Raw genomic sequence first — 21,977 nt, 5'->3', positions numbered from 1 at the left:
GCTACACGCAGGAGACAAAGATGTCTCAGGGTGTTTGCTCTTTGTAAGAATTTGAATAATCTCTGTAAGTATTTCATTGCTCGGGTCCAACTCCAAAAAAGTTGGAGCCCTCTCAGGAGTTGTAGGATTTATATGCACATCTTCGACATCTTCCCCTCCAGGAGAGCGGCTGACAGTTGTGGAAGTGCAGTGTGAACGGCTGAGGATGCTCTACCGGGACTGTGCTCGGCCCCCGCCGCCTCCACTGCAGGCTGACCGGAGACAGGTGAGCCCTCTGCTGTGTCTGCAGCACGCAGCATGAGAGAATTACAGAATGCCAGGCAGCACATTCATGATTTTAGAAGGGGTGTTTGCAGAGCCATTTGGAGGTATAAGCTCTGCAGTGACATGCTCTCATCTCTGAATGTCAAAGCACATCAACTTGACATTCTAAATATTGAAAGATTACAGCAGGGGAGCAGAACTCGGCAGTCTGTAAATAATTTCTGCATTTTTGATAACAAAAAAAAAGAAAACTTTTTCAAAATTTTAGATCTGTAGTTCATCTTATAATAATACTAAAAAGTATACATAGAGTGACTAAAAAGCAAAAGTGGCACAGAGAAAGACATTGAATGTATGATATTACTTATACATAGAATCTAAAACTAGTGAATCAAACAAACGAAAAAGCAGACTCACAGGGAAAAAACAAATTTCACTTGAGGGGCAAAAGCAAAAGAGGCAAAAATGTCCAATATTGGCATATCTGTGAATGTTCTTAGCAGCACTAGTCATAATAGCCAGAAAGTAGAAACAGCCTAAACGTCCATCCCCTGATGAATGAATGCATAAAATGGGCACGTTCATACAGTGAGCATTATCAGCCTTAAAAAGTAGCGGAGTGCTAATACATGCTGCAGTATGGATAAAACTGGCATTATGCTCAGTGAAGGAAGCCAGTCACAAGAGACCACACACTGTATAATTCTAGTTCTTGTAATGTCCAGAACCTGCAAATTCAGAGAAACAGAAAGCATAGAGGTGGTTACCAGGGACTTGGAGGAGAGAGGGATGGGAATTAACTTCTAATGGGTACAGTTTCTTTTAAGGAGAACAAAAACGTTCTAAAATTAGTTTGTGGTGATGATTGTAGAATTCTGTGAATATACTAAAATCCATTGAACTGTACACTTTAAATGGGCAAGTTACATGTTACGTGAATTTTATCTCAAAAAATTTTATTTATACTAGGTGAGAGTATATAAAAATTGCTGTATTCTTATAATTTTCTGCCTGGATTTGAAGTCATTTCAAAATAAGACAGTTAAAAATATATAAGAGAAAAAATATCACTTGAAATCTCAACATCTCCATTTTGTGTTCACAATGCTACTGAATGAAAATATTTTTCCCCAATGCAGCCCAAAGAGATTACATGGAGCCCCTCACGAGTGTTTCCACCTGTCCGAGCCTGCATGTTCTCCTCGCACCTCACTTCTGTCACTTTCCTAGCAGACCCCAGTGCGGGGGGCGGTCTGCCCCGGGGCACATTTATCTACGCCACCTCACCACTGCCCGTTCAGGTGAGAAATCACAAGACCCCTTGTCTTCTGCCTCTGTCCTTCAAATGTGAGAGAAAGAGGAAGTTCAAGGGCCCATGGTGAGCCCTGATTGTCTGCCCACTCCTGGTGTTTCTTCAGGCCCCGTCTTTCTACTGGGAAATTGAAATTGTTTCCTATGGAGATACAGATGATGATACTGGACCAATAGTTTCCTTTGGCTTTGCTACAGAAGCAGAGAAAAGAGATGGGGCATGGACTAATCCAGTGGGCACCTGTCTTTTCCATAAGTAAGTGGCTGCTATCACTGTTACCTGAAAAACAATAGGGACTTCCCTGGCTATCCAGTGGTTAAGACTCTGTGCTTCTACTGCAGGGGGCATGGGTTCAATCCTTGGTCAGGGAACTAAGATGCCACACAGTGTGGAAAAAAAAAACCCAACATGGATGTGGGTATTTTAAAACTATAGTAATATAATTATAGTCTCTACCCTAAAAAATATAGACAATACCAGCTGGAAATATACTCATGTTCAATGAAAGAGAAGAGCTCTTAGGATTTGTCTTCTAGTTACTCTCCTGCTACTGAAACTCCTCCAACCATTCACTGCTTACCTTCCTCTGTGTTGGTCCATTAGCCTCGTCTCTGACTGTTCCTTGTTTTTTCTTTTCAATAGCAATGGCCGAGCCGTGCATTACAATGGCTCCAGTTTATTACAGTGGAAGAGCGTTCGATTAGATGTAACTCTCTCTCCTGGTGAGTATGGTGGGAGGGTTTTTTTTTTTTTTTTTTTTTGCACCTTGTCTATTTCTGTTGTTCCCAGGTTTGGGCCAGAATAGGTCAAAATTAATGAAACTCAGCAAGTGGAAATGGACACTGTCTTCTAATGAAAATGAAATACTTGTCATTGCTGTCCCCTAGTTTACACTGAACCTTTCATTTTATGAGGCACTGTTGTCGTTAAAGCCTCCATTGGTAACGTAGGAGTCACAGTAATTGTCATTCCTCCATCATTAGAAAAATCTGAGATTTTGCTATACTTTGAAGTTTGGTCTTTAATTAGCTTTTCATTAATAAACATATAAATAGCTTCAAAAAAAAACCCCACCCCTACCAGTCAGCTTGAAGCACTCAAGAAATCCATTATCCGTAGGTAAGACAATGTGCTATAGACTTTGCCCTCAGTAGCCTAAACATCCAGTCCAGCTTCAGCAGATCTTCAGCCCAGGTATTTCAGTCACATAGTCGGTTCAATAAAGAGAAAATCTTTCCCTTCGTCTTTTTAAGCCTCCATATAATAACTTGATCGGTAATAGTAGAGGAATAGTCCTTACTGCTCCAGAAGTAGCATATACAGACATTGTCCTCTTGACATTAGAAGCAGCCAAAAGTGTTGGTGACTTATTTTCAGACAGTACATCTTAGCATCATCTCTGATGAAACTTGAAATTATTAAATGTGCTAGATGATCTGAGATGCTTAGGTAGGGATTCCTGAGTCACTGAACCCGACAGATAACTTCTTGTAGCTGTCTGGGGGGTAATTTGGTCATCACTTTTCCTTGAGGGAGCTGCTTATTAAATTGTACCTTACCAGTGAGCATGGTATTTTCAGTTATGGTCAAGTTATGCCTTGGAAAGTTACTTCCTGGCAGGTTGTTTCTCTCTCTATGGAGCAGAACTCTGTGATCTGCTGAGTACTTAAGTGCTTTAAGCACAAAGGGAGGGGGAGTAGAGAGCAGGGGACCCATAGTTAGGTGGTTTATTTGTTTGTTACAGTTGATTGTTTTGTTTGATCATACTTTAGTTTTTGAGAAAATTTTGGATCAGACCTCAAGCAAGCTGGCTACCTACTCTTTTCTTAGAGAAATGTGTCTGTAGTACTAGGAATTAAGAACCTACTTTTAACAACAGGATCCCAACCTCAGTACCAACACCTTCAGTGTCTGTTCATTAACAGTTACTCTTTGAGCATCTCCTATGTGCTGGGCCCTTTTCTAGGCCCTGCAGATGCCGTGGTGAACAATGACAAGTCCCTAGCCATTGGGAAACCCAGCCTAGTGGTATCAAAACCATATGAGACTGGAAATTCCCTGGCAGTCCAGTGGTTAAGACTCCACACTTTCATTTCTGAGGGCACTGATTCGATCCCTGTTTGGAGAACTAAGATCCTGAAAGCCGTGCAGTGCAGCCAAAAAAAAAAAAGGCATGTGAGACTGATCAAAAGCAGAATCACAGAACTTCATGCACTGACTGGAGAGTTTAAAACGGGTTAACTGTAAAGCTGTGTGCACTAGCAGCTTGCCTGAGGCAGCCTATAGTGCTGATGTGGTGGACATGGTCCCCTTGGTTCTCTAAGTTCATCCCAGTATCTAGTCATCTCATCAGAAAGCAGCTTAGCTTGTATTATCTTCACTTCCTGAAAAATGCCGTAAATAAATATAAGTAAGGAGTCATAATATGAGTTAATGATGTATGTTTAGCTTACATTGTAGGTGGAGTTTAAAATTATATTTTTTAGACCCTTCCTAAGTCATCTGCAAACTTGCTGAGAAAATACTACTTTTCTTACCTTTATTCATAAGCAATCTTGTACGTGTCAAAAGAGAAAAACTTGTATTCCTCTATTAAAAAATCATATCCAATATTTTTCCTTTTTGTCTTAGCTGCCTGGAAAACAAAGGTTAAATTTCATGTGTAATTATATAACTATGTAGACACTACTATTTTTGTTCTTCTGAACAGTTTCTGACTTCTCTTTTTAAAATTGTTTATTTCTGTTGTGTTACTTTGAGTGAGTGAGTGAGTGTTAGTCACTCAGTCTTCTGACTCTTTGTGGCCCCATGGACTACAGCCTGCCAGGCTTTTCTGTCCATGAAATCCTCCAGGCCAAAATACTGGCATGGGTAGCCATTCCCTTCTTGAGGGGATCTTCCTGACCCAGAAATCAAACCTGGGTCTCCTGCATTGCAGGTGAATTCTTTACTGTCTGAACCACCAGGGAAACTATGTTACTTTATATGTATCTAAATATTGGATTGGCCAAAATTTCCTTTGTGTTTTTCCATAAGCTGTTATGGAAAAACCCAAATGAATGTTTTGGCCAACCCAATACAAGGTATTCCATGTCTTTTTCAACTGTAACTGATGGCATGAATAAATAAAAACCATGATAGTCAATGGTATGTGACCGCATGCCAGTTACATATTGGAATTTTAATAGTCAATAAAAAGGAAAAAAAAAAAAAGTGTTGTCTCCTTCTGCCCTAGGTGACGTGGCAGGGATTGGCTGGGAGAGAACCGAGGGGACGCCTCCTCCACCCGGGCAGCCTGCCAAGGGCCGTGTGTACTTCACATACTGTGGGCAGCGCCTCTCACCGTATCTCGAAGATGTCTCGGGTGGGATGTGGCCGGTGGTTCATATTCAGAAAAAGGCAGGTTATCTTGTTGAGAACGAAAACCAAATTCTCCTCAGCAATTTGTCCCATCGAGAATGGAAAAATTAAAGACACTAGACGTGGCCTGGTTGACATAGTATGTGGTACCTGATGACAGAACCTCAAAAAAGCTGAAGAAGTGGGTCCTTCCTTTGCATTGAATCTGAGTGCTTAAATGCTTTGATCTCCTTTTGGCCATCTTTCCTAAACAACAAGGCAAGGAACACTGGTGTTCTTCCAGTGCCAGTAGAAAATAAGTTAAATAAGTTTGGAACATGGCCCTCTTGGGTTGCTTTAGTATCCCAAAAGCTCAGAGGTATCCTTCAGTAAAGATTTAAAAATTAAACTTTATTTAACCCAGCATCCCTACACTTATACTTAATCATGGAACTCTTGTTTTTAAGGAGCACCTATAAACAACTAATGTTCTGTGGGACATTACTATTTACTACATGCTGGTAGCTCCCACATCCTTATATCCAGTCTAGATCTCATCCTAAATTCTAGACGCAAATATTCAGCAGCCTAGACAACATTTAGAAATAGACATTCCACTGGCGTGTCAAAGTTAACGTGTCTGAAACCGAGCCTAACTCTTCCCCACCCCCAGCCTGCTTCTGCCCTAGCCTGCCTTGTCTCAGGAAATGGCAGCTCCATTCTTCCAGTCGCTAAGGCCAAAAACCTTGGCCTCTTTCTTGACTCCTCTTCTTCCTCCCACTCTACACCCAGTCTGTCAGCAAACCTTGTTGACTTACCTTCAAAATGTATCCAGAATCTGACCACTGAGTTGATGGCCCAGCCACCCTCACCTTCTGGGAAGCGTGTTACAGTATTCCTATATTTCCCTCTCCTCCCATCCCCAGAGTTCCTGCCCTTTTACATGTCTTTTCAACACAGCAGCTACAATGATCCCTTAAAAATGTTGGTTAGGTCATGTTACTCTTCTGCTTTCAACAGGTCAGTGGCATCCTGTGTCACATATTGTGAAAGCCCAAATCTGAGAATGACTTAGAAGATCTTGTAGGATGTGCCCCTGTACCACGTCTCTGATAGCATCTTTTCTCTTTCTTCAGTGAATTGATTAAAGATGTCAATAATTTAGGCAGCCTGTTCTTTTCATTCAATAAATATTTATTTATTGAGCACCTATGTTGAGTGCTATATCTCAAGTACTATGCTAAGCTCTGGACTTACAATAACAATGAGCAAAAAAGATATGGTCTTTGTGCAATTAAATCCAGTTTGCAGGAGTCAGATACTAGTCAAACATTCACATAAATATATGTGTGTGTATATACATATATATATCTATATGAGAGAGAAAGAATGTGTGTGTGTGTATGTAGACAGAGGTGGGAGAGATTTCTTTTGAGGAATTGGCTCATGTTACTGTGGAGACTGACAAGTCTGATGAACTGCCATCTGCACGCCAGAGACCCAGGAGAGGCATGGCTTGATGCAGTCTCAGTCCAATAGCAAGAGAAAAGAGAAGACGGAGTGAGATATCCTAACTCAAGCAGCGGGAAAGGGGAAAGGGTTGAATTCCTCCTCCCTCCACCTCTTGTTTTATTCAGACCCTCAATGGATTGGATAGTGCCCACTCACACTGGGGACATATTGTGTCCACCGATTCAAATGTTAATCTCACAGACACAACAGCAATAACTGTTTAATCTGGCATCCTGTGGCCAGTCAGATCAGCAAATGAAATTAATCATCACAATATGATTGAATCGTAGACTTGAGGGAAGCAAGTACCAAGCCAATCTGGTCACATCTGTATTACCCTGAAGAAGTGATGTTTGAGCCAGATCTGGAATTTTAACCGGTTTAAATGGACAAAGTTGGAGGAAAGAATGTTGCAGGTGAAGGCAATGGCATGTGCAGTGGCGTCAGGTAGAAAGGAACAGTGCTGGAAACAAGAAGGGTCACTGAGCTTGAATAGCAAAGAGCATGAGTGTGAGGGGAGGGGCAGGGCGGCCTTGCCGAGCTCGAAGCACCAGGGTCTATAGTTGTACCAGCCCTTCTCCCAGGGTTACAGACTCTCCATAGCTGGGGACAGTGAATGAAGTCCACTTGGAGGTGTTAAAAGTGAAAACATAAGTAACCTAACTCCTTTCAAGTCCTTTCTTTGGTTTCCTTTCCAGAACACCAAGACTCGCGCTAACTTTGGCTCCCGCCCATTTGCCTACGCTGAAGGGCAGGCCCACCGCAACGCTGCCGACCTGTGCACTGACCTGGCTGAGGAAATCAGCGCTAACTTCGAGGCCCTGCCCTTTGCCATGGCCTCTGACAGTGATAACGATGCTGGCACCAGTATTGCGTCAGACCCGGGCACTCACGGGCCACCATGCCGAATTGCTGCTGTAGCCACTGCTCAGCAACGTAAGCTGCCTCACCTCAGGGTGCACCTGCTTCCTGGAAATGGGAATGCTGTTAATTCCATAAACCCATTTAGCTTGGACATACTCCATTGCCCACTGGTAATGGGGTAATAGGCCCAGATAAGATAGGGAGCCAGGAGGAAGCCTGGTGGTCTGGAGAGTCCTTCCCCCACATAGAGGAAGTCTGCCACTACTCAAAACCAACAGAATATTGCCACATGGAAATGCAGGCCTCAAAGATTGTCCGCTTTTTATGAGACAGCTAAGAACCACGGAATTTTATATAAAATCTCCTAATTTTAAATGTTAATCATTTTTAAACTGATTTAAAACGGAAGCCACCAAAGAATAATAAAATGTTAGTTGTGGAATCTAAGTGGTAGATGTGTAGGTGTGCACTAAAAACATTCCTGATTATTTGAAAAATCTCATAATAAGATTGAATAAAAATGATCTTCAAGAAATGAGATGTCTGCGGCCTTATTGGCCCTTGGGATACTGGTTTGAAAATTGTTTTAAGAGTCTGTTTAATTCTGTATCTTGTTGAAGAACCATCCAAAGTCTTCTTTGAGTTGAATGAATTATATCCATATAAACTATTTTAGGATTCAAGGAAATTGTAGATGATTAGTTATTCCTTGACTCTGTGGTTTAAAATTCCTCCAAGAGCTAAGAGTCTTTCAGTTCAGTTTAGTCACTCAGTCGTGTCCAACTCTGCGACCCCATGAATCGCAGCACTCCAGGCCTCCCTGTCCATCACCAACTCCCGGAGTTCACTCAAACTTACGTCCATCGAGTCGGTGATGCCATCCAGCCATCTCATCCTCTGTCGTCCCCTTCTCCTCCTGCCCCCAATCCCTCCCAGCATCAGAGTCTTTTCCAGTGAGTCAACTCTTTGCATGAGGTGGCCAAAGTACTGGAGTTTCAGCTTTAGCATCATTCCTTCCAAAGAACACCCAGGGCTGATCTCCTTCAGAATGGACTGGTTGGATCTCCTTACAGTCCAAGGGACTCTCAAGAGTCTTCTCCAACACCACAGTTCAAAAGCATCAATTCTTCGGTGCTGAGCTTTCTTCACAGTCCAACTCTCGCATCCATTATCTCACAAATTAAGAGAATCTGGTCTGTCCATGTATGAGTTCATATGCCCTTGCCTAGAATTCACTGTCACTATGCTTTGTTACAGAATATGATAGTGATACTTCCTGTCATTATAAAGTGGAGCTCAGCTATGAGAATTTCATCACCTCTGGCCCAGACCCCCACCCGCCTCCCATTGCAGATGATGAAAGTGATGATGATGATGATGACGACATCCCACAGGTAAGAGCCCCACAGCAGTCTCTTAACTCCCTGGTGATGAAATCAAGCCATGAGGAATATTTTGATCTGAGCATGCAAAACTGAAGTCTTTATGCTTGCAGTTATATCATTGTGTTTGGACAGTAATTGGGGTATTCATTTTCCTAAACCATGTATCAATAGCTGTATCTGTTTGGCTCCATGGCCCAGCAGCAATCCGGATGTTGGAGAAAGAAGTGCTTTGATGGTAATTCAGCAGTGAAGTTCGGGGTCATGTGAAGTGTTTATATGGCTTTAGAGGGAAAGGAAGAAGTCACCCCAAGCCAGCTGTTGCCTCCCCTGGCCTCTGAGGGTGTAGTTGGTTTGGTGGTCTGCACAGTGTGTTTCTTCTGCTGGCATTTGAGGGGGGTGAAGGCCTCAGGAGTGAATGCCGTAGTAAGTCAGGAAAGGACACAAGGTGTTCCTTCTCCATTCGCGTTTGTCTTCTCCTTCCAGGAGGACCACTACGCCCTGCTGGTGAAAGCCTGGGAGACCAAGGTTTTTCCTACCATCCGAAGACGGTTCCGCAACGAAGCAGAGCGGAAATCAGGACTGGACCAGATAAAGGGTGCTTTACAACTAGGTCTGGTGCTTTATGTTTTCCTATGGATCCCCCTTCATGGCTTGAAGAGATGTGTTTACATGAAACTCAGGGAATAAATCAGAAAAGAGGGGCTCATCTAAAGTTGGGCCAGACTTAATAGTATCCCCTTCTTGGGCCTTTATGGAACTTTGTGGTCTTTTGCTTTCTTTGCCAGGCTTTTCTTTGCTTGTCAGTTCTGCTCCGTATTTTGAGTTGATGGCCTGTTAGAATGAAGCTGGCCTTGTTATACCAGGAAGCTGGATGGCCTGGTGGTTAATAGCTTGGGCTCTGACATCATGCCTGTGCTATTACAGCTCTATGACCTTGGGAGAGTTACTTAACCTTTCTCAACTTCCCTCACCTTTCAAATGGAACCAATAACGGTATGAAAAATCAAAGAGCTGACACAGATAAAGCGCCTAAGAACAGTTTCTGGCACATAGTATGTATCCATGGAACTTCCCTGGAAGCCTGGTGGCTAGGACTCTGAGCTTCCACTGCAGGGGGCACAGGTTCAATCCCTGGTTGGAGACCCTGCAGGCCGTGTAGTCTGACCAAAATTAAATATCACAGTAATGATGATGGTGAGATATTTTTTGTCTTCTGGACACATAGAATACAACAGAGTTTGACTGCAGACAGTGAATTATTAGTGAGGCTTAAATGCAGATAGCTGGTTTCTGTTTTAAGGCTTTTTCTAATCTGTGAAACACCTGCTTTGTGAGATGCAGAAATGCCTTTTCCTGAGAGGCCCAGCCGCCCTTCTCTCGGAGCATCAGATCAGGTTTCCCTGTCATCATCATGGCAGTCAGAGAAGGTGTAGGGAGACAGTACTTGCTCTTTCTCTTTTAACTTTTGTCCTGACTGAGACTAGGAACAAATAAGGCAAAAAACCACCAAAAGACCTTCATTGCTTGACCAACTAATACACTGAATCCCTGATTTCCAGTGATAGTTAAGTAATTCCTTTTTCTCAGATTGGTGCCAGGACTAATCAGTATATGTATGTGTGTGTGTGTATTTTGGGGGTGGTTTGATTATTATTTTCTCTCCCACTGAGAAAGAGGAACAGAGCAAATTTCACTACTGGATAGAAGAAGCTGATGGAGCTGCCCGTTGCTCTTAAATAAGCAACCTGTGTCAGTTGTAGCAATAATCAAACACAGTACAAGAAGGTATAAAGTAAGAAAAAAATACAGCACTACCCTCACTTTCTTCTTCCTCTCCATTTGTCCTGTAGTTTGTTCTCTTGACTTAACTAAAATGAAATGACTGCTTCATAATGTACAATCATTTTTAAGATGACTGTGCTCGTTCTTCCCATTTATTTTTCCTGGTTATACTTCGCAGCAGTGCCACCGGGAGTGTTCCTTGTACCTTTACACACTTGAGCTTGTGTTTCTGTGGGAGAGACTTGAGAGTTTCTTAGAAGTAGGGCATTGAGTATTTTAAACTCAATAGACACTGTACAATTACCATTCCCAAAAGGCTGCCTGCTCCCATGAATTCCCCTTCTGTCTTCATGCTAGGTACGAGTCAGTGTCATGATTGGACTGAAGATCGTGTGCTCTCTGGAGGGTTACCAGTTCTGTTCTTTTTCAGGCATGGTGGATATTGCCCGACAGACAGTTGAATTCCTCTACGAGGAGAATGGTGGCATCCCAAGAGACCTCTATCTTCCCACCATTGAAGACATTAAAGATGAAGCGAACAAGTTCACGATTGATAAAGTTCGAAAAGGTTTTGCTTCCCCCCTTTCCTTCCTCTTTGAAACTTACCCTGAAATGAGAAGTTGAGTTTTCCCACACCTGAGTTTGAGTAGGCAGCTGCTGGTTCTCCTAGGGTGACTCTCTTCACTCTGAGTGATTTGAGCTCTCCTGAGCTCTCCCTCGTGAGGCCCTTGGCTCCTGGTGGGGAAACTGGATGCTTGTCTGGCCTCTAGGGGTCTCTTGCACTTTCCCAGAACCTGTTGCATGAGCAGGGTGAGACAGAACACTTGAAGACAGAGAAATGGGGCATGGCTGGAGGTTTGCAGATAGGCCTCTCAGGCTTAATCCTGGCTGCCCAGCTAATGAACCATCAATATGTAGTTGTACTATGCTTTTTAGAATTTTATAGAAGGTATATATTCATTTGATTTAAAATCTGTTGCAGATTTTGAGGAAACAAAAATACAGAAAAGCACACAAAAAAATCTAAAACCACTCATTATTAGACTTTCACAAAAATGTCAGAACCTCATGGGCAGGGGCAGGCATATGTATTTACTTTTCTGTTTTGATTCCTCTTCGTTTGAGAGAAAAACTTCACAGACCCTTTTAAAGTATACCTTTCAGTGGTTTTAGTATACTCACAAAGTTGTGCAGCCTCCAAACCATTGCCTCTGATTCCAGAACATTTTCATCCCCTGAAATGAATCCTGTACTCTCACCACTCCCATTCCTCCTTCCTTCTAGCCCCTAGCAACCAGTGAGCTACTTTCTACCTCCCCTTCTCTATAGATTTGTCTAGTCTGGACATTTCATAAAAAAATGGAATCATACAATGTGTGGTCTTTCGTGTCTGGCCTCTTTCACATGGAATTCTTTTTCAAAATTCATCCTTGTTATAATTCACGTTGGTACTTCCTTTTTATGGCAAAGTAATATTCCACTGTATGGATAATACTCCGTTTTGTTTGTCCATTCATCAATTGATGGGCACTTGGGTGATTTCTACCTTTTGGCCATCATGAATAATGCTGCTGTGAATATTTGTGTACACGTTTTTGTGTGGGCGTGTCTTCATTCCTCTTGGGTATATGTGGAAAATATATGGACCCAGTGGAATTGCTGGGTTATATAGTAATTTTATGTTTAACCTTTTGAGGAGTTGCCAGATGGTTTTCCGAAGTGATTACACCATTTTACGTTCCCATCAGCACGTATGAGGATTCCAATTTCTCTGCATCCTGGCCAGCACTTACTATTGTCTGTCTATGATGATAGCCATCTTAATGGATGTGAAGTGTGGTATCTCACTGTGGCTTTGGCTTGCATTTCTCTAAAAACGAATGATGTTGAACATGTTTTCATACATATATTTTCTCTTTGGAAAAATATTCAGATTTTCTGCCTGTTTTTTAATTGGCTTGTCTTTTTATTGTTGAATTGCCAGAGTTCTCACAGCACTTTGTTTTATTATCTTCCAGACTAAGCTGTGTTCCTCTGGGGCTATAACTAAATTGAGGGTATTGGTAAATGCTGGAGAGTTATTTGTATCCTAAAATATATAGAGTCCCAACGTGTTAATGCTACTTGCTCCTGAAAAATCTTCTCCCCTCTACTTTCCTCAGGTCTCACAGTAGTAACACGCTCTCCAGACAGCAATAACGTAGCCAGCACCACTGTTGGAACTGCTCTGCCAAAATTTGCTATCCGAGGGATGCTGAAAACCTTTGGGCTTCATGGAGTTGTCTTAGATGTTGATTCAGTGAGTGAACAGCCTTTTATATACACAGACTTTCATGCCCAGGCCTCCAAGTACCTTAAAAGTGATTATACAGGTAGATTACTCTTCAGAGTCAGGATAAAGAAACCAGACTGAGTGCTGTCATGCCAGATGACTTGCCTGAGATTTTCTCAGGGGCCCAGGTCAGAGTTGATGGTAGAGTGTAAGCTGTTAACTTTCAGTGCTGTCTGTAACTTCAGACCACACTGCCACTGCAGGGGTTTTTTTTTTTTTTTCCATCAGCCATGTTCAATCTGCCCCTGCCTATATCTACCAAGTTCCAAGGGAGAATTCTCCCGTTGGCCTTGTTGAATGGACGATCTGTCATTGTCACAGTTGTTATACAGATTCGAAGAAATAGTTATGTTGATTACATCATGTTACTGGTTCTCTCAAGCCTTGATTTCCCCGTCTATAAAATGTGTGTATTAAACTAGATCAGTTGTTTCCTTCTTGGCTTTGCAGAACCCTCTCAAGGGGTTGGAGGTGGCAGGGAAGAAGGAATAGAAGAAAGTAAGGGCCGTACTAAAGCTTTCTTTTGAAAACAGAGTCCTCTTTGAAGGCTGTGATCCTTAGGTTACATATATGTGCTTGCATTTATGCTTCCTATTCAGGAAAAAGCGAAGAAATAATACACAGATCAAGCCTAAAAGTCACAGATAAAGAAGTAGCTATCACCATGTAGATAAGTTTTGTTATCTGTCTGTCTACAGATACAGATAATGTTAGTTATCACTGATGCTTTGAAATGAAAGGTTTTACATCTTTAACTGACTCCATTTTACCAGACCATAATTTAAATCATGACATTTTAAAGAGAAGCTATTGACTGGTGGTTTACTAAGGTGAACTTCCAAGTAGAAAATTCCATCAATAATATCTCCCATTCCTTTCTGATACAAACTTCTGACTCTGGTTATTAGAAAGTATGTAACTGACAATATATTTCAGCAGTGGAAATGTGTGCCAGGAAAATTACAAAAATAGATATTTGTTAAAGTAATAATTCTGGTATTTCTTGCTGCTGCTGCTAACTCGCTTCAGTCGTGTCTGACTCTGTGCGACCCCACAGACAGAAGCCCACCAGGCTCCTCTGTCCCTGGGATTCTCCAGGCAAGAACACTGGAGTGGGTTGCCATTTCCTTCTCCAATGCATGAAAGTGAAAAGTGAAAGTGAAGTTGCTCAGTCGTGTCTGACTCTTAGTGACCCCATGGACTATAGCCTATGAGGCTCCTCCATCCATGGGATTTCCCAGGCAAGGGTACTGGAGTGGGGTGCCATTGCCTTCTCCCTGGTATTTCTTAAGTAGTCTGATTCCCTTTGTTTTAATAGTAATCCCTAAATAAAGATTAAAGCAAAGGGAATCAGACTACTTAAGAAATACTAGAATTATTATTTTAAAAAGTAATAGTATTGTTTGTTATTACTTTAAATACAATAGTAATCCCTAAATAAAGATTGGGCTTCCCTGGTGGCTCAGATGGTAAAGAATCTGTCTGAAATGTGAGAGACCAGGTTAGATCCCTGGGTCAGGGAGATCCCCTGAAGAAAGGGAATGGCTACCCACTCCAGTATTCTTGCCTGGAGAATCCCGTGGACAAAGGGGCCTGGCAGGCAACAGTCCTTGAGGTCACAAAGAGTCAGACACGACTGAATGACTAACACACAGAGAAAGATTACATTGCTATTGGAATCCAGAATGCACTTGCATGAGCTTACTTTTTTTAAATTACTAGCAATAAAATAAAGCTATCAGACTATTCTCTGTTTTTATAAAATTAACATAAAACCAATGAATATAAATTTTACCTGGGAACAATGTATGTTGAACTGTTACAGAAATATAGCACTATTCTCTTTAAATTTCTGACTCATGGTTACATTAAAGTTCTTTAATTTATTGTCCCAATTAAAATTCTCAAGCAGCTATACTCCAATAACAATTTTTAAAAATTTGCCAACTGGTATGAAGAAACTAAACACACTATCCAGGTGTCTTTGGACTTTTAAACTCAATAAATGACATGAAACTAGCATTTTAGGCTCAATAAATGAAACAAAACTAGCATTTACTTCTATGAAAGTTTGGTACCGATACACATACATACATAAGTATTTTTAAAATTGGGAAACAAACCAGTGCTCAAAAAACAAATAGACATTTCTCTTTTCTGTTGTAGGTCAATGAACTAGTACAGGTAGAAACGTACCTCCGAAGTGAAGGTGTGCTGGTCCGATACTGGTACCCTATTGATATGTTGGAAAGGCCCCCTGCAGGCTACAGAAGGACTGCCACCAATGGGCTCGTCACACTGGACAATACCAACCTCCAAATTCACAGGTAAGGGAATTCCTGGCGGCCCAGTGGTTAGGACTCAGCACTTTCGCTGCCAAGGCCCCAGGATCAATCCCTGATCAGGGAACTAAAATTCCACAAGCCATGTGGTGTGGCCAAAAAATTTTTTTAAAAAAGCATAGGTAAAGTTGAGCCCTTCTTTCTAAGCAAGTCACAGAAATCCACTTAGTGTGTTTTGTCACATGTGCTACTCATCATTGACAAAGAAGACTTTTCTTTCAAAGTTGGGCAAGTCAGAGGCAGCTAGTAGTAGTAAGTAGTAAGTAAGTAGTAGTAGTAAGATAATAGTGAGATAGCAGGTTAGGAAGAAGAGGTGCAAGATCCAGTGTCCCCTGGCCTGAGCCACGGGTGCTCGGCTATCACTGGATGATGGAAGCACGTCTGGAGATTTGAAGAGTGTGGAAAAAGTCTAAAGACTAAAGCGAGTCAAGAAGAGACACCTAGGAACTTCCCAGGTGGTCCAGTGGTTAAGACTCTTCCAGCGCAAGGTGCATGGGTTCGATCCCTGGTAGGGGAGCTAAGATCCCTCATGGTACACGGCCAAGAGGAAAGAGAGACAGCCAAGAGGAGTCCAGGCACTGGGTGAGCAGCCAGCTCGTTTTCGTAAATCTGACAATGAAATCCTTGAACCCTGCTCTGTGCCCAGCGCCCTGTAGGGGTCTCTAAGAGGAGAGCGTCTGCCCTCCGTGGGTTAACACCTAAAAACCTGGCAGAATTCCCTCACATACACCTATGAATTCCTTCTTTCAGTTGTAAAAATTCTCACAACAGTTCTGAAGAGAATATAATGGAGCTATCTGATAAAAGTTTCCATAAGCTGTTTTCATACCATTCATCCGTTAACATTATAACTTCTGATTTTATTGTCAGTTTCGAAGCAGTTTGACTCTTATCTCCAGCGTAGACCTCTCCTTGGAACACCAGATACACGTATTCAGCTGCCTCCTTGCCATCTCCACTCAGATATTTCATCACCCCATGTGGGTGGTCTGAAGTTTCAACTGGACAGTCAACTTCATGAGACCCAGATAGGCTGTACTTGGCACTAGCTTCACCTAGGTCCAGGATGGGCCACACAGCATGCCACAGGGCAGCGGCGTGCGTGTGTTTCAGCAGGAGTCAGAGTCACCCACACAGAAGCTCAAGGGCACTTCTCTCACCCGGTCACAACCCAGGTGTGAGGAATACACGTCACATGGCCATGTTCACGTGGTGACTAAACAGCCCCACACCCCAAATAGAACCCAGCATCTTTTGTAACAACTCCACAAGCATAGCTTCCAGAGATTTAGCAAGAGGCACACCCCATTGGTAAGAGTCACTGTTTCCTGGAAAGCCCTGAAACCAACACCTCCCACCAAGAAGCTCTTCTTCCAGTCCTCCCAGTGCAGCTTGCCAATGGGGGCTTGTTGTGACCATAAACAGGGTGCCTGGTAATATTGCTGATATTCGGGAGTTCCCTGGCAGTCCAGTGGTTAGGACACAATGCTTTCACTGCCGAAGCCTGGGTTCAGTCCCTGGTCAGGGAACTAAGATCCCACATGCAGTGAGGTATGACCAAAAAAAAAAGCAACTAAATGTGGCTTTTTGTTTTGTTTAAAACACAAGTATCTAACTTGGAGCACAGAGCATGAGGCCAGAGAAGCCTGAGATGTGGCCCTTTCTCTTCAGGAGCCCACGGCCCACCCGATGTGGTGGCCGGAGCGTCAGAGCTCAGCGCCTCCCCCACCCTTCCCTTGCAGGGAGCTGCTGCGCTGCGAGGCCGCGCTGGCCAGGCTGTACTGCCGCATGGCCCTGCTCAACATCTTCGCCCCCAAGCTGCCTCACCTGTTTACCCGCCTCTTCCACATCCCCGCCATCCGGGACATTACCCTGGAGCACCTGCAGCTGCTGTCCAATCAGCTCCTCGCGCCTCCCCTCCCAGGTAAACCTTGGCTTTGCCGCTGTCACCGCAGACACCAGACCCAGGACAGAATAGCCCTAAGAGTGAGCCAGGTGCTGAGCAGGAGGTGTGCGTGGTGTCCTCCTTCTCCATGTGAGGAGTCCCATCACAGGACCTTTAGACTTAATATAGATAAACAGCATGAAAAGATTGCTAACTTGTTAAGCATTCATTGAGCTTCCCAAACTAATCATGGATCAAGGAAAATAATATAGCTATGAAACCTAGTCACTGTAGTGTTGTCACAGACATTCTATTTGGCTTGTAAAGAAAAGAAAATGCCCCTGCCATCAAATGCCACCCGAGACCTAACTGATTCATTGTAACCTCAAACAGAGCTGTTTTGGTGGGCCAGCCTATGTGCATCAGCTCAACTTGGGGCCCTTGTGGTGTGGTGCTCCCTGGTGAACACTGACGACTCTGCTCTCAGCCCGATTGAAGACCAGAGGGCCCCTCCTATCTTCTGGCACGTTGGCCTCCAGCCTGTTCCCCTTGACCTCTTAGCAACTGCAGTGGGAGCAGGAGTGAGAGGGCAGATGGCGTTCTAAACCTAGAGGACATCTCACAGCCCTGGGGTCCCAGCCAGTGCCCTTGTGAACAACATCTCCACAAGCCGACTTTAGCACGTGGGGTCCACTGGCCCACCGCCAAGAACTTAGAGGCTCTGAAACAGACCTGAAAAACTTCCAAGTGCTGTGGAAGAAGCTTTATCACGATGACTAACTTGGGTTATAAAATCCACTCTCAGCTACGCTGGCGATTCCTAAGGGTGGACCTGGGCAGCCAGTAGGTCAGGCTATGGGAACCCCTGAATCCTCTTTTACATGCTTGATAGACCTGGGCCTCCACTCAAATTATTATATTAGGAAACAGTTTTGTAGCTTAAGAAAGCAAATATTTAAAGACCACTGAATTCCTGAATCCCACCCTGGAGGATCTGATTGGTAACATCTATTATCCAAGACCTAAGGCCAAGCTGAACTCTGAGAGATGGTGATGGACAGGGAGGCCTGGTGTGCTGCGATTCATGGGGTTGCAAAGAGTCGGACACGACTGAGCAACTGAACTGAACTGAAGGCCAAGCTTGGAGAAGGCAATGGCACCCCACTCCAGTACTCTTGCCTGGAAAATCCCATGGATGGAGGAGCCTGGTAGGCTGCAGTCCATGGGGTTGCTAAGAGTTGGACACAACTGAGTGACTTCACTTTCACTTTTCACTTTCATGCATTGGAGAAGGAAATGGCAACCCACTCCATTGTTCTTGCCTGGAGAATCCCAGGGACGGGGGAGCCTGGTGGGCTGCCGTCTCTGGGGTCGCACAGAGTAGGACACGACTGAAGTGACTTAGCAGCAGTAGCAGCAGCAAAGCCAAGCTAACTCATCCCAGTTTTCCAGATGGGTCGCGCCTCGTTGCTACTCAGGATCTCACAGCCCTGGGCTGCTGTGATCCTCATCGCCTGTGTTTCCTTTCCCGTCCCCAGATGGCACCATCAGCTCCAGCTCCATCCTCCTGGCTCAGTCCCTGCAGCACTGTGTCCATTCCCAGAACTGCTCGGCCACAGACCTCTTCTACCAGGGAAGCTCCCAGACCGTGCGAGAGTGGCTCAACGTGGCCATCACACGGACCCTGCACCAGGGCGAGGAGAGCCTTCTGGAGCTGACCAAACAGATCTGCTCTTTCCTGCAGGTGAAAGTCCAAAGCTCTGACGGCTCTGATCTGGGATTACAGCAATTGGAAATCCGCTAAAAATGACACTTTCTTGGTGCTTCCCTGGTGGCTCATTGGTAAAGAATCTGCCTACCAGTGCAGGAGACGTGGGTTTGATTCCTGATCTGGAAAGATTTCATGTGCCATGGAGCAGCTAAGCTCATGTGCCACAATCACTGAGCCTGTGCTTTAGAACCCGGGAGCCACAGCTAGTGAAGCCCGAGTGCCCTAGAGCCTGTGCTCTGCAACAAGAGAAGCCACCACCGTGAAAAGCTGCACACCGCACCTAGAGAGTGGCCCCTGCTCTCCATAGCTAGAGGGAAAGCCCCCTTGGCGATAAAGATCCAGCACAGCAAAATAAATAATTTTTAAAAAATAACACTAATTTCCCCAAGCCCCCACCTCACTAGCCTCGTTTTCTCTGCAGCTCCCCTACCTTGTCCAATCCATGTGTCCTTCCTCCCAGAGGGCTCTTTTGTCCTGATCTTGTTAAAGTGCGTGTATTATGTATCGGCTCTCCCCTGCCTGGGAGCTGGGACGGTGTAATGCCCTCTTGTGTTGAATCTGTGGTTTTCTCTGTTCAATGTCTCTGCAGACAGCACCAGAGCAGTTCCCCTCTGAAGAGTTTCCAATTTCCGAGTCCAAAGTCAACATGGACGTCAATTTTCCCGGGGCAGCTTTCGTTGTCGTATCTTGCAAAGAAAGTCAGTCTGGATTCCGCAAAGAGTAAGTTACCTGACTCCAGCAGATGGTGACAGGGAGAGAAAAAGTCAGGCAGATTCTGGTGAAACTTACAGAAAAAGAAAATTCATTGCTTTTATTCTTTAATGCATACTGTATTTGAAAATGATTTACACTTCTTCCCTAATTTGCATGTTTTAGAAATTAGTCTGTATGAAGAATGACCTTCTAAAACGTGGTAGGGATGACATGTGTGCCCAGTTCTCACCCCGCTTCTCCCAACAAAGTGTCTGTTGATCTGGCTGAACTCTGGTCAATTTCATACCTCCTCTTCAGTTCTTCTCTGTACAAGGCACCATGGGCGCGGGTGCTAGTGTACGGGCTGGGCCACAAAGTGAAGCGAAATGGCCAGCTGAACCTCATCGAGGCCGTCTGTTACCCGCGGGACGCATCTCCGGCCAACACAGGGCTCACGCCACCTCCCACCACCAACCAGTACCCTTCTGTGATCCTCTCCACGGACAAAGTCCACATCAAACTGGGTAAGTCTCTGAATTAGCTCATGGTAATACGAACAGATTTGAAGTCATTCTCTGCTTTCCTTCCTTGTGAAAATTGAAAGGATTTTCTACCTTGCTGTGTTCCCATTTCCCATGGGTGAAGAATAGGACTGCTTGGGGCAGTGTACTTCAGAGACAATAAATGAAATGTTGTCCCTTTCCTGCCCAGGGAAGGCCTGGCAGATGCTGCCCAGATGACAGGGGGGATTTCGTCTCCTTTCACAAGTGTGTGCTGGGTACATGCTGTTTAGTATAACCTGAACAGAGCAGTCCCATCACTTAGCTATAACCATCCTGGCTGCCCTTCCTCAAGTTCTCATTAAAACTGAGTTCTCTCGGGTATACTGTGGCTCCCTGGGGCACGGGCCTCAGTGATTGTCCGCTCCCCACGTGAATGATAAACAAAAGCTAGTGGCCAGGCTGGGAGGCCCATGTCTCCCTGGCATCCTTTGTTAAGTCTTTGTAGATTTGGACTGAGCTGAGGGCTCCTCCTCTGTAAGTCCTGACAACTGTCGCTGGCTGTCTACTTTATATACCAGGGCCAGCTGACTCTGTTTCTGAGTCAGCGCACAGAGGAAGGAAAACCTACTCTCAGACTTCCACTGCGTGTCCTTGGCAGGTTGGACAGAAAAAGACAGACAGGTGCTTGCTGGTGACAGTCATAAAGATGTCTTTGAACTTTCAGCCAAAATTGGGCCTTGGCTTCTGCACAGCCCCAGTCCTGGGGACATTGCATCTTTAGGGAATAAAGTGAAAGAACATTTCTTAAGAGATTTGGTCAATGCTAAACAACTTTATGATCTCTTTTTTTTAGGGTATAATTTTTTCACTGTGTTTTGCCCACATTGGTTTTGAAATTGTGTGTAAACATAGAGGATCTCTGTCCTGCTGTCACTCCCTAAATACACATTCACCCCAAAGTACAGAGCCGTCAGCATGGTTCCTCCTGATCTGGCCAGACACCCCCGGTAGCCCAGCTTATGGGTTTTTGTCTATTTGTTTGTTGGTTTTATTGTTTTGTAGGCCACACTGTTCAGCAGGTAGGATCTTAGTTCCCTGACCAGCCCTCTGTACTGGGAGTGCAGGGTCTAACCACCAGACTGCCAGAGAAGTCCCCCTCAGCTTACGTGTGACCATTGCTTACAGAGAGGGTGGGGGTGCAGTTCAGGGTATGATGGGGTTCCAGCCTCAGAGCCTTTCTCTCTCATTGTAAACAGCTTCAGTCAGATTTAGATCATCGCAATAATGCAAGGTGGTAAAAAAGAATCAAAGCCCTGGTAGTGCCTGAAGTCTGGGAACCTCCTCACTGGTCTGCTCTGTCAGCCTAAGATAAGCTGATGCTCCCATGGGCTTGCAGCCACACCAAGGAGCTGGTTGTTTCTTTACCAAGCCAGGACCATTCCAATGAAGCATCTCTTAAAGTCTAACTTCTGTCTCCACATCAGGCCATCGGGCTGGGTGGTATCTGACTAACCAAGGGATGTTTATCCTTCCCTATCCCCTCTGTCCTGTTCTCACACTAGCAAGTGGACTCCTTGGAGGTCATCCTCCACTGCTCCTCTGCCTGCAGCGGACTCTGTCTGGCAGGTGGGGAGTGAGGTTTCTTCTCACCCCAGCGCAGGAGTGGACAGGCCTTGTTTCTCTGCTCACACCTGGCGGGTCTTTCTCACAAGCTAGTTTTGATCAGGTGCTGCCAATCACAAGCTTTCCTTCCGGGTGCTTCTTCTAGGGGTGTCTCCCCCGCCCGGAGCCGTGCTGGTGTTACACTCCCTGCCCCTCGAGTTCCCCCTGGCGATGGCCTTCGCCGAGCAGCTGCTGTCCTGGAAATCAGAGGATGGCGAAGGGAGAGCTGAAGACGAGCCTGACACCATCCCGACGTCCGTCCTCCTGCAAGTGGTGGAGCTGCTCGGTGAGGCCCGCCATCCCCGGGATCAGCCAGGGAAACTGCTTGTGG

The 21,977-nt window shown here is 44.6% G+C and overlaps 1 protein-coding gene across 5 annotated transcripts in view; it reads left to right on the top strand.

The window, feature by feature from the left end:
- Positions 1-21,977, top strand: part of HECTD4 (HECT domain E3 ubiquitin protein ligase 4) — a 167,455-nt gene that overhangs the window by 125,368 nt on the left and 20,110 nt on the right. For all 5 annotated transcript variants that reach the window (XM_018061149.1, XM_018061154.1, XM_018061152.1 and 2 more), the window contains exons 45-60: positions 162-265; positions 1,404-1,565; positions 1,683-1,831; positions 2,219-2,298; positions 4,812-4,975; positions 7,126-7,363; positions 8,549-8,685; positions 9,160-9,286; positions 10,889-11,026; positions 12,621-12,757; positions 14,957-15,117; positions 16,875-17,056; positions 18,556-18,761; positions 19,378-19,508; positions 19,800-20,005; positions 21,753-21,932. In XM_018061149.1, the coding sequence (XP_017916638.1) occupies positions 162-265; positions 1,404-1,565; positions 1,683-1,831; positions 2,219-2,298; positions 4,812-4,975; positions 7,126-7,363; positions 8,549-8,685; positions 9,160-9,286; positions 10,889-11,026; positions 12,621-12,757; positions 14,957-15,117; positions 16,875-17,056; positions 18,556-18,761; positions 19,378-19,508; positions 19,800-20,005; positions 21,753-21,932 (2,502 nt within the window). The remainder of the gene's footprint in view (positions 1-161; positions 266-1,403; positions 1,566-1,682; positions 1,832-2,218; positions 2,299-4,811; positions 4,976-7,125; positions 7,364-8,548; positions 8,686-9,159; positions 9,287-10,888; positions 11,027-12,620; positions 12,758-14,956; positions 15,118-16,874; positions 17,057-18,555; positions 18,762-19,377; positions 19,509-19,799; positions 20,006-21,752; positions 21,933-21,977) is intronic.

This window comes from Capra hircus, chromosome 17, assembly GCF_001704415.2.
Source record: "Capra hircus breed San Clemente chromosome 17, ASM170441v1, whole genome shotgun sequence".
In the NCBI taxonomy this organism is placed as follows: Eukaryota; Metazoa; Chordata; class Mammalia; order Artiodactyla; family Bovidae; genus Capra; species Capra hircus.
This window is presented reverse-complemented; position numbering and strand designations above follow the sequence as displayed.